The following is a 12111-nucleotide window of genomic DNA, read 5'->3' on the forward strand; positions in this document are numbered from 1 at the left end:
CATTAGTCTGCATCCACGTGGAACTGGAAGGACTATTTGCCCAGGCTGTCTGCCTCATTTTCTCTTTCTGTCTCACTCCGGAATAGAACAAAGAATGTGCTTCATCCCAATATTACAGATTTTGCCTCGTATTCTGAACAGGTTGACATGATTCTCATTTTTTGAGACCTATATCCCATCATACCCACATCTTCATTTCATCCTAAGTGTTTTGTGCCGTTCTTTACTCAGGCAGGACTGAGTAAGTCACTGAGTCTAGTGTGACCAGCAACAACTTATTCTCATCTGTCTTATCAAAACTATGGAATCTGGTATTTTGATAATCTAGAAAGTTACCACATGGCTCTTGGCCACGTGCCAGCTTCCCAATTCCTATGTCTAGTTCCTTGGACGTGAATGGAATTACAAATTCCTTTTCTAACCCTGTTGCCTATTCTGGGTTCAGAGTCCTTCTACTATTTGGTTGCCAAGCACAAATGATCCCTCACTTTTGCCGTAACTTGCCTTTGAATGAATTAATACATAATGCATGTTCTGCCCTGATCTTGTATTCTACCTGGAATGGCTGGTAGCCTTGAAATCATCTCTCTCTTTCCTGAGATAATGGGAACTGCAGATGCTGGAGAATCCAAGATAACAAAGTGTGGAGCTGGACGAACACAGCAGGCCAAGCAGCGGCTCAGGAGCACAAAAGCTCTGATGAAGGGTCTAGGCCCGAAATGTCAGCTTTTGTGCTCCTGAGATGCTGCTTGGCCTGCTGTGTTCATCCATCTCCACACTTGTTATCTCTCTTTCCTGCTCAGCTTTGCTATTTTTCTCTTTCGATTACTTGTGATCTGTTTGCCTCTTTCCCTCCAGTCTTGATATGTCCACACAACAGGCCTTCATAAGCTCAATTTTCCCCATCCACCAACCTGTCTTGTCTATATGCCTGTATCATTCCAGCCATCATTCACGTTTTTCTTTCTGTAGTGGACTCTGTCCTGTCAACTACGGCACACATTTCTTCTAACTGGTTACATTTATTCCCCTGCTTCTCGCACTTAGCCAGCAGCCAGACTGATTCCATTTTCCTGTCTTTATGTGTGGACCTTTCATCTGCTGTTTTGCTTCACCAACATGCTCCTCCAACATCTGTATAAGCCAGACCAAGCCCAGAAACTCCATTTACAGCAATTTAACACAACTTTGTTCAGACACACTCCCACTCATTCACACTTGCCATTTATCAATTTTTGAACACATAAAAAGACTAAACACTGGCAAAGACCTACACAGACAAGTTGTTTTGTTTCTTTTTTGTCTTTTCAGCAGCCTTCCAGACTATTGTGGTTGCTTCCAATAAAAATTTTACTAACCTTTCCTGACTCCTGTCCAAGTCTGTTTTGCCACTGATTCTATTATTTGTCTGGCTTTGTTTTTGGATTTGTTTCCTCAGTCTCAAGAACAAATAGTGATAACAATCCTTTTATCTTTCTCATCCCTTTACTGGGTATCCCACCAGATAGATTGCGCCTCTAGTGTAGCTCTGGACTTGCAACCCTTTTTCTTCATCCTATTTATTCAATTCTCTCTCTTATCCATCAGAACTTTAACTATTGACTCCTCAGGTCCCAAACTGAAGATGTTGTTTTCTGACATATCACTATGTTCCCACTGATCACCACCTTACAGGGCATCACATTATATCTGTAGCCATTCCTTGCCCTAGTCCCTGCCCTACAATGATTCTTGCCCTTATGACATCTTGATCTATCATCAGCAATGTGATGGTTCTAATCTACCTGATAGCTCACGGCTCCTCCCTATTCTTGCTCTTTGCCTCTAGCTACTGCTCCATGGTGATTTTGACTTCTCATATAACAGCTTGGATATAAGTCCTTATGATTCTGGCTTACCTGTCATGTCACAGTTCTGATCTATCTGGTTGCTGTCCTGTACCCCTAGCTCACTCTATTGTATTGGCACATAGGTCTCAATGATTCATCGTCACCTACTTAAATGACCAGTGCTGTGACCGTGAAGTACACCTTTCCTAATGACAGATTATAAAATAAAGATACTCAACCTATGATCTGCTCACTACTGCAGTCCCAGTGTAGTACATTTACTCCCTGTCACTATGTACAAAGGGTGAGCGCTTGCCCTGGCACCTAAACAAGCCTTGAGGATCAGACTCCTTGTTCAACTCGAGCCAACTTTATTAGATACAAGCATGGAAGGAGAAGACCTACTCTCTTGATCAAGAGACTCCACCAGTATGATGTTTGAGCAGTCAATTCATGTGACCAGCTGCTTCATCTTTAAATAGATCTTTCCATCTTATTCCACAATCTCATCTTTCCTTGGTCATATTGACATTGATTCTCTTTCTCTCTGCCTGATCTCCTCTCCCTTTGATTAGCTCTTTCATATGACTGTCTCCCTCTCTCTCCCTGATCCTGTCCACTCTTGATTAGACCTTACGTGTGACTCTTTCTCATAGACAAACTTCTCTCAATATTTTTCTGATTGGTTTTTACGCCAAGTATTTTTCAGTTTCTCCTAACACGGATAATAGTTATGTTCCCATTTGCTGCACTGTTAATGTGCTTAGAAAGTTTCGTCTTCTGTCACTAGGTGAGGAATTTACCTTTGCTTTTAATTTTCTCACTGTAAAGGGGTCAATCATGGAATCCACTCTGTTCATGGTATACTATCCAAAATCAGTATTATTGACCCATGTTCCCACAATGTGGTCTTTTACATACTTTTTCAAAGTAGATATTCTGCACTAACTATTTGCAAGGATAGCTTTTTATAGATGAGATTATTAGAAACTGGAAATCAAGTAGTTAACAATGACTGATAATATATGACATTGACTTCCTAAAACAATCTGCTACGATCATGTCACAAAGTATTAATTTTTGTGAGATCTGTATAGGGCCTTACATTGATGAAAAGTATGATATTTAGAAGTATATTTCATTTAAACTTCTTTCGCAATTCTTTTATGCAGGAAAGTATTTTCCAAATTACATTTTCATATTTCAGAAGACATGTTAACAAAGTTGGTTAAGAGCTCTCCTGGAGTTATTGAAACAGTTTTATACATGTTAAGACAGAAGATTGAGGAAGAACTCAATCGCACACAAGTAAGAAACAGACACTTTTTTCATATGCAGGTACATTTTACTACTGTGTAATATTCAAATGTCTTTATTTTTATTGGAGCTCTGTAACTAACTAATCACCAACAATGCACTGTGAAGGTGAAGATGTGAATCTTTATTTATATATACCATTAAACTAGTGACAGCAAGCACGCAAACCTTGCTTTATTTTCAGCTCATGGTAATGATCTACTCAGAAAGCCTTTTCTGAAAATTATATCCAAGGCTGCTAATAATCATTTAAAAAGCAGGCTTCCCAGATGGTTACTAATTAAATACCTTGTTCAATAGCCAGCTCAGAGGAACATCTCATGCCTACAATGCCCCACATTGTGATCTCAGTTTACTGTCAGTGAAACACAGAGCAGAAGCCACTGTTTGTTTATCTTCAAAAGGACTGGTGAAGCTACCCAACTACAGCCTGCCTGTTCTGGCTGGTGGTGCACTATTGTCAATAATCATTTATATAGTTCTTTGCGCACAATTGTGGCTGGAAAGAGGTTCATAGCCACAAATTTCAAACAGCCATCCATGCATGAGGAAGTTCATAACTGCAGATATTTTTGTGTTATCACCTGAATTGTACAATCAAGCAGGATTCCACAGTACTAGAAATACATTTAAAGCTTTGGCAAAGATCTGTACCTAGGGTTGTGGAGGAGATTGTTGACTTGCTTGCTGAGCTGGCTTGTTCTCATTCAAACGTTTAGTCACCATGCTAGGTAACATCATCAGTGGAGCCTCCGAAGGAGCAATGTTATTCTACTCTGCTTGGAATTTATGCTGTCTGGTCCATTATGGTGAGTACAAACACGTACAGATCAAAAGTGGAAATGACAGTACTCACCATAAAGGACCAGACAGTATAAATTCCAAGCAGAGTAGAATAACATTGCTCCTTCGGAGGCTCCACTGATGATGTTTCCCTAGCATGGTGACAAAACATCTGAATGAGAACAAGCCAGCTCAGCAAGCAAGTCAACAACCTCACTAGAAATACATGACAGAAGTAGTTCAAGTAAATATTGGTCTTTAATGTAAATTTGCGCTTTGTTCTCTTTACCTCTCCAGCCAATGAATGACAGCTGGCCAGATGTGTTCCCATGCAGAAACGTAGGTAAAATTAGAAAGAAATGCTTGTATTTATTCGATCCTTTTACAATAAAGTACCTCAGAGGCAGGACCTTGAGTTACCATCCAAAACACAATGCTAATGACAGTGCTGCACTCCCTCAGTATTTCACTGAAATACCAGCCTATATTCTAAAGCTTACATGCTGAAACCTCTGAAGTGGAACTTAAATCTACACTTCCTGATGCAGAGGCGACATAATATTACTGAACCACACAAGCAACTGAAGTCCTTAATTTCAGTTATGGTTCAATCGAATAATTTCAAGCATTTTACTCAATTGCTACTCAGATATTAAGTGTTTACCTTGCTACCCTGCTAATCTTATGCAGTGGTCTTTACCATGTGGTGCATTTATTTTACTTTGATGCTTTTGGTGACATGCTCTGTACAGCAACATTGTCAGTTTAAATGAGGCATTGCAACTGACTCTAGAGGTACCAAGATTCTCTTTCAATGATTTTCCTTGCTGCACTACTGGCAACTGTACCTTTGGCTGCCTAGGTCCTCAACTTTGGAATTTATTCTTGAAGCCTGTCCATCCTAACCCCTTTGTCCTGTTTTATGATGCTCCTTTAAACCATGCCTATTTTGGCTACCTCTCCTCAATTCTGCCTGTGTGATTCATGTCAGATTTCGTTTGTTAATAGTGTCCTAAAGCAGCTTGGAATGTTCCATTACATTTAAAGGTGCTATATAAATGCAAGTTGATATCCTTGTTGAAGAGGTAACCATCCATCACTAGAGGTAGTAGCAGTGGACAATGAGTATAGGTGTTGTTTAATATAGCAGAACTTATTCTAGGCATGAGCAATCTGAGTGCTCACCCTGCTCAACCTCGGCAGCAATGCAATTTTCCAGTTGCTGATGGCAGTGTCGAGGTATGTCTAGCATCCATAAAGAAATTACATCTTTGAAACTTCTCAGTAATTGTGCTCACGCACCCCTGCAGGGGCTGTGGTATTTACCCTCACCACAGCTGGATTTCACTGTGTCAGCAGCCCTTGATATTTTAAGACTCTTTCTACATGTAGTGGCTTTGTAACATAAACCTGACATTTTACAAGAATCCTTTCATCTGTGTCTGTTGCCGTCATCTTTATTCTGCTGGTGTAAGTCCATAGAGTGGAATTTGCCATCAGCAAACTTCATGTATAAGCGCATAAATTGTTTTGAATGTACTCCAGTATTTTCACTCAATATTATACAAATTGGGTAATTTCTGTATTAAAAATAAAGTGCATATAATTGTGTATTCATGTCAAACATTTGAACATGAAGTTGATGATTGTAATTTATACTCTCACATGTTAGAAACATAGAACCCCAATCGGCCATTTGGAGCATCAGATCCAAACTAACCCTCCAAACAGCTTCTTACCCAGACTCACCCCATCCCTGTTTCCCATGGCTAATCTACCTAACCTACACATCCCTGTAAACTATGGGAAATTTAGCATGGCCAATCCTCATAACCTGCAAATCTTTGGACCGTGAGAGGAATCCAGAGCACCTGGAGGAAACCTACACAGAAGTGGGAAGAATGTGCAGACTCCATACTCACAGTTGTCTGAGGGTGGTATTGAACCTGGTGCTGTGAAGTAGCAGTGCTAATCACCGAGCCATTGTGCCAACCTCGCTCCTACCCAAAAGTGCAGGATCACAGGGTCACCATTTATATTGTGGTGTTTATTTTCAAGAATTACTGGAGCTGATTCCTTGAAATTATGACACCAGTCAAAATTTTATAGTCTGCTTTCCGCATCCAGATAAACATTTTTGCACTCCATTTCCTTGGTGTTTCAATATGATCTGCCCCAAATTATTATTCCAAAACTGTTCTTTACTAGTAAAAAGATGCACTGTTCTTTGTTCTCTTTTCTATCAGAGTGTGCATATTTTGTTTTTAATTATCCATTAATTCCAACAAATTAGCAGAGAAAATTAAATAGCCTTCTATTAATTCATTCACGGGTTGTGGGTATCACTGGGTGGGTCAGCTTTTATTGCCCATCCTGAAATTGCCCAGACGGCGGTTAAGTGTCAACCACATTTCTGTGCATCCCAAGTCTTATGAAGTCCAGGCCAGGTAAGGTTCATTAATGTCACTAAAGGACTTTAGTGAACCAGATTGATTTCTCCAACATCAACAGTGGTTTCAATCATCATCGTTACAGTCTTAATTCCAGACTTTTATTGAATTCAAATTCCACCATCTGCCATGGTAAGATTTGAACCCAGGTCTCAGAACATTACCTGGATGTCTGGATTAATAATCAAGGGAAAATACTTCTCGACCATCATTTTTGTTATTGAGGCAGTCTGTTTTTGTGCTAACTATAAAAATTACCCTTACCCTGGGAATGGTCATAACAGTACATATCTGAAATGCAACCTTGTCTTTTCACCATTATCCATTGATTGACGTGCCATGTTCCCCAAGCATTCACTGCTTCAGTGCTGATAAGGCTTCAGTGTATTAATACTCCAAGATATGATAAAATCCTGAATTTTACCAATTGTCCACATACTTATTGATGCTTGAAAAATGTTTGCAAATTGCTGCTGATGACACCTCCTGAAATCAGCAGCAATTATGCAATGTGAGCATGGCTGCCAACAGATGGGAATCACCATGTCAAAGAATATAGTTAATATCCATGCCTTCACCTGCAGCGGCACCTCAGTGTCTACATAAATGTTGGTACTGGAGCTAATGGAAGATATATTCTATAATGTTCATAAAGCAATTTTGCAACCACTGTTCTGCATAAGCTTTGCACAGCCACATAGCAAGGTATCAGCAAAAAGATGAGTAGTAAATTGTGAAAAATTGCATTTGCATTGTTACATAGTTTATATGGTTGTTGCAAAAACTATATTCAATAAAATAAGGGCAGTTTTGATAGAGATATATATGGGAGATTGCATTGACCCTTAAAGGAACTATTTTCTAATATTAAATGTTGTTAGTTATCCCATATAAGCCAAGGTAAAACACCTTAGTCCTGTCAGACTTTAGGGCAGCTCTCTTATTGGAGAGACACACAACTGATAGTGATAGTGTAACCTGAGGGTCACCACACCTCAGGCTAAGGGAACGGTTGAGAAGGACAGTCCTTCATAGTAATCTCAGCTGGTGTAGAGGATGGTATAAATAATCACTTTCCTCATAAGAATAAGATGATCAGCTTTAAGTATAAGTGTAAATCAACACCATTAGTTTCAGTATAAACTGTCTTGACTACCTACCATAACTTCAGCAGAACTCTGAAAATGCGGCATAACATTACGGCAGATGATCCCATCCACATTCTTCCCTGGAATGGGAATGACAACTTGAAGAAAATTCTTATGGAGTCATTAAACATAGTTAAATGCTCACTTGTTTGTCAAATTCATAAATAGATTCCTTTATTTTGGCAGGAGGTGGAAAATTACAGTACTTACGCTGACAAGAACATTTTAGGTAAGCTGTTTTCCTGCGCTTAATAATTATTGAGTTACACAGCCACTAGACAAAGAATACACTGATTCATATGTTTTAAATTAACACAGATACATTGGCAGTAAGCATAAATGAGGCATTTTATGATAAAAACATTTGGAGTTTTTTTAAGGACATTTGTTATTTGTAAAAAAAATATGAAGCAGCAATATTGTGTTGGAAAGGAACTTCTTGATGTTTTGTTTTCTTGTTATTGGGATGTGGATGAGATGCTGATAAAAGTGCATTTATTGCTACCCTATGAAAGTGCAATGATCCCTCTCCTTGAACAGTTGGAGTTACTTTGATGGTACTGTTGCATGAGAGTATAAGGTAGGGAATTTCATGATTTTTGAACCAGCAACAGTAATGGCAGTTAATATTCAAGTCAGGAAGACTTTACTGCCATTGTCCTTCTTGAAGGTAGAGTTAGAATTGGATGGGCTTGCTGTCAAAGTAAACTTGGTAATAAATTGCTTATATTTAAATAAAATGAATAGCTTCAGAAAATGCATTGATGTCCATTGTGCCCCTGCATTTGAAGAGATTAGCTGAGCTTTAATGCAAGTTAAAATATTTCCTTGGGAACATTGTTAAAGGATTAAAGTTCAGTTGAGATTTCAGGAGAGTACCATTAATATGTACGCATTATACTCCATCATGTCATCAGGAGTAAACCTTCAGGGATGTTAAATGTTAAAACAGGGAGGTTGGGGTTTGACCCAAACAAAAATAGAGTTTTAAAAATGTTAGTGGCTCTAAAATTTGAATCATGATTGTTTAATATGGCCCATCAGTCTCTAGTTAAGAGGTTTATGGTATTGCATTGCATTATTTTAATATTGCATAGCTTGATGTAAAGGAAATAAGTTCATCAGCTGTGAAAGTTGCAGAATGTTCCTTTTTGACTTTGACTCCATCCTTGGCTATATAAAATCTGGATGTTCAATTCTAATTCCTCTATCATTGCACTGACAAATGAAATGCAAATGAACAGGATTTCCTTTAATATTAATCAACAGAATCAAAATCTGCCAGAAGTAATGATCTCATTCTGGTTAAGCTGAAACCAGAGTGATATATGACTGATTCGCTTGACCTTTTTTAAACTGCCGTGGTAGTTCAACAATAAATGTATTTTTAAAAATGTAGGTACAATGCTCTGTGCACTATTAAAACTATGTTGGAGGTAACCAGAAATACCTGGTGTCAGGAAAAAATGGTGCAGCTTTATCTTTCAATGTGTGAGTGCCATCAATTATTGCACTTAAAGCAAAATGCAATACACGTTCTGCACAAAGTTATTCTTTTTTTTCTAGATTATGTATCACCCAACATGCACTTGTTTACAAAGGAATGTCAATCCCAACCAGAAATGTGGTACAACAATCAGAAGCAGAGGTAATTTAGAATATATGTTCCAGTTGATAAAGATAAAAGGTTGCCTGCCATCTATTTGTAGAGATTGAATAAGTAGCCTGTAAACATTTTAATTTTATGTGTTTGCTCTCAAATACTGTAAACCTGGAAAGAAAGTTAGAGCGACTATTTTTTCGCCTGTGCATATTTAATTTGAATCTAGCCCAGACTGTATGTGTATAATCTCTGAAAGCTCTCAAATATATTTTGGCAGTTTCAGTCCAGTTCCAAGTTAAGAATAAAGTGATCCGATTTGCAACTTATCACTACTAAGTTGTCAGTCCTGTGAATAATGCATGTGGAATAGAGAAATATTGTAAAAGTTCAGTGGGGTCCTCAGATGAGGCAACATTATTGGGAAACATATGGAATTACATCTTGCATTTACCTTATACTGGATTGGACCTGGAAGTACAAAATGATCCATTTCTAATTGTTTATGTTTTTAGCTGTGATTCATTAAAACAGTCTCAAAAAAACAACACAGCATGCCAAAGATATATTTACATAGTGCCGCTCCAAGCCAAATGTCAAATACCCAGAGGCAGGCAATGCTCTGACCCATTACCTGTCTGATCTGTGCAGTATTCCTCAAATATAGCGATGAATAAATACTATGAAGGCAGCAGCTTGTTAATCTGACCTTGGGGAATCGATGCAAATTTGCAATGTGTTACTCAAAGTGGTGCTACATGAGCAAATGTATCCCTAACAGGTGGTCTAATTTGTCAAAATTCTGTACACACCGCAACCTTCCAATTAGACCTGTTGAATTTAGTTTGTAGAAGACAGTACCTTCAAAGTTATAATGTAATTCCATTTTGAAACAATTTCATGCTAAAACCACGAGGTATTTTTGGTTACTGCTGACCCATATTGATATTTACAGGAATAACTGCTCACTGGTCACTTTTTAAACTAGAGCAGGATGTTCTCCCAGTTTTCCAGCCAATATTCATTCCTCAACCAACTGCATGGAAGGACATTAACTGTTCATTTCTCTCACTTTTTTTGGAGAGCTTCTGGTGTACAGATTGACTGCTACAGTAAATGCAACACAACAGTGATTACACTTCAAAAGTAATTAATTCGGTGCAAAAGATGTCCCAAAAGACAATGTATACTATGTATTTAGAACATATAATGTTATATAAATAAATATACGTAATGTAAAGGTATATTTTTCTTATGCATTTTGTTTAGAGTCAAGTAACTCACAAAAGCATGTCCGTTTATATATTGGTTGTCTTTCATGTTTTTATAATAAGACCCTGTGAGATATTAATATTTAATCGCTACAACTGAGGAAGGAAATGACTTGGCCTTCTTGCCAGCTGGTTCCGATAGTATTGCTGCCAACAACACTGATCTTCCTCTCCTTTCACAGTAGAACTTGCTGTTCCCTTCTGATGTGGGTGTAGCTGTGCTGGCATTTGGAACAGGCAGTGTAAGTGATGAGGCATATTGCACAGAATTAGATTGCTCAGGCCCACCTGCAGCATTGGGTAATCCACTTTTCTACACCTAAAATATAGACAATGTTACCATGATGGAAGAGCCACCTTCATTGAGCAATTGCATTTTATGAGCTGATTTTGTGCTGATCAATATCCCCTTGTGAAAGATGTAATAAAAACAGGGTAGTGATAATTTTGAACTTCACCTTTCTGTATTACCTCTATGTTCTTACAACCTATAACGTCCAAAGTAGCTTTTTCATAGAGACTGAATGAAATTTCAAGGCCTTCTTTCATATTTGTTCTGTTTTTTACTATCTTGTCTTTCAAGCAAAGAATGAATTATAGGGTGTAGAACATAAGGAACAGAGTAGCATCCAAAATGTAATTCATCCTGTATAATGAATGGAAATGCATCATGCACATTGAATACAATTTCATTCATCTTAATTCATCCATGCAGAAAATTCCTCTTCAATGGTTCGAGATATTTTGCTCAGTATATATGAAAATCCATTCTTGTAGTGATCAATCAAAAACTTTGCTACTTTAAACTAATTCATTGTCCTCAGACCTACTTTTGAAAAGTAATTTAAAATAATATTTCACTTGTGCCTTTCACTTCTTGATTTATTTAAATATTTCTATAAGTTCACATCTCCTTCCTGATGAAGGGCCGAAAAACCCAAATTTTTCTTCATAATTTAGTCTTCCAACACAGAAATTGGACTTGTGGCTCTTCTGTGCACCACCTCCTGCACTTTATTTTAGTCAAACTGAACATTAAACCAAGATGGGAACTGACCAAAACACTATAAAATGGATTACAAGTTCTGACTTGTAGTGTTTGGCTGCTTAACTGCAATGTGATAGCTTTGTTGACTGTTGCGCCATATTGGCTAGATTAATAAATTGTGGCTGGTTGGCTCACTGAGCTGGTTTGTCGTTCCGCAGACATTTCATTACCCTGCTGGGTAGCATCATCAATGCAGCCTCCGATGAAGCTCTATTGTGTTTTCCCACCTGTCATTTAAACTCTGGTGTCCGTTCAGCTGGATTACCTCACTTCCGGTTTTCCTTCGCAATGAAGTGTATATGGGGTCTACCTCTATGAGTTAGTTGATGGCTTTCTAAGTGGAGAGCTGGACCTCTAGGAATTCCTGTGCTTGTCTCTGCTTCGCCTGTTCCAGAGTTTAAATGACAGGTGGGAAAACACAATTGTGCTTCATTGGAGGCTGATGATGATACCCAGCAGGGTAATGAAACGTCTGCAGAACAAGAACCAGTTCGGCAAGCCAAACAACCACAACATCCACAACCCAAGCTACAAATCTACTCTAAAACCTTAGAGATTAATAAGCCTGCTAAATTGCTTTCAACTTCTTGCTGAGCTACTTAAGACCATTCATGAACTACTTGTGCTACCCGTTTGTTTTTCTTCTTATGCGCAGTGCTTTGCAC

At 38.3% G+C, this 12111-nt stretch overlaps 1 protein-coding gene across 3 annotated transcripts in view; it reads left to right on the forward strand.

The window, feature by feature from the left end:
• The window catches only part of spef1 (sperm flagellar 1), a 39289-nt gene that overhangs the window by 10054 nt on the left and 17124 nt on the right, over window positions 1–12111 (forward strand). For 2 of the 3 annotated variants that reach the window (XM_048563563.1, XM_048563565.2), the window contains exons 3-6: window positions 3002–3137; window positions 4227–4268; window positions 7714–7756; window positions 9094–9175. In XM_048563563.1, the coding sequence (XP_048419520.1) occupies window positions 3002–3137; window positions 4227–4268; window positions 7714–7756; window positions 9094–9175 (303 nt within the window). The remainder of the gene's footprint in view (window positions 1–3001; window positions 3138–4226; window positions 4269–7713; window positions 7757–9093; window positions 9176–12111) is intronic. The other variant, XM_048563564.1, reaches the window with a different exon arrangement.

This window comes from Stegostoma tigrinum, chromosome 37 (assembly GCF_030684315.1).
Source record: "Stegostoma tigrinum isolate sSteTig4 chromosome 37, sSteTig4.hap1, whole genome shotgun sequence".
NCBI classification, from domain to species: domain Eukaryota; kingdom Metazoa; phylum Chordata; class Chondrichthyes; order Orectolobiformes; family Stegostomatidae; genus Stegostoma; species Stegostoma tigrinum.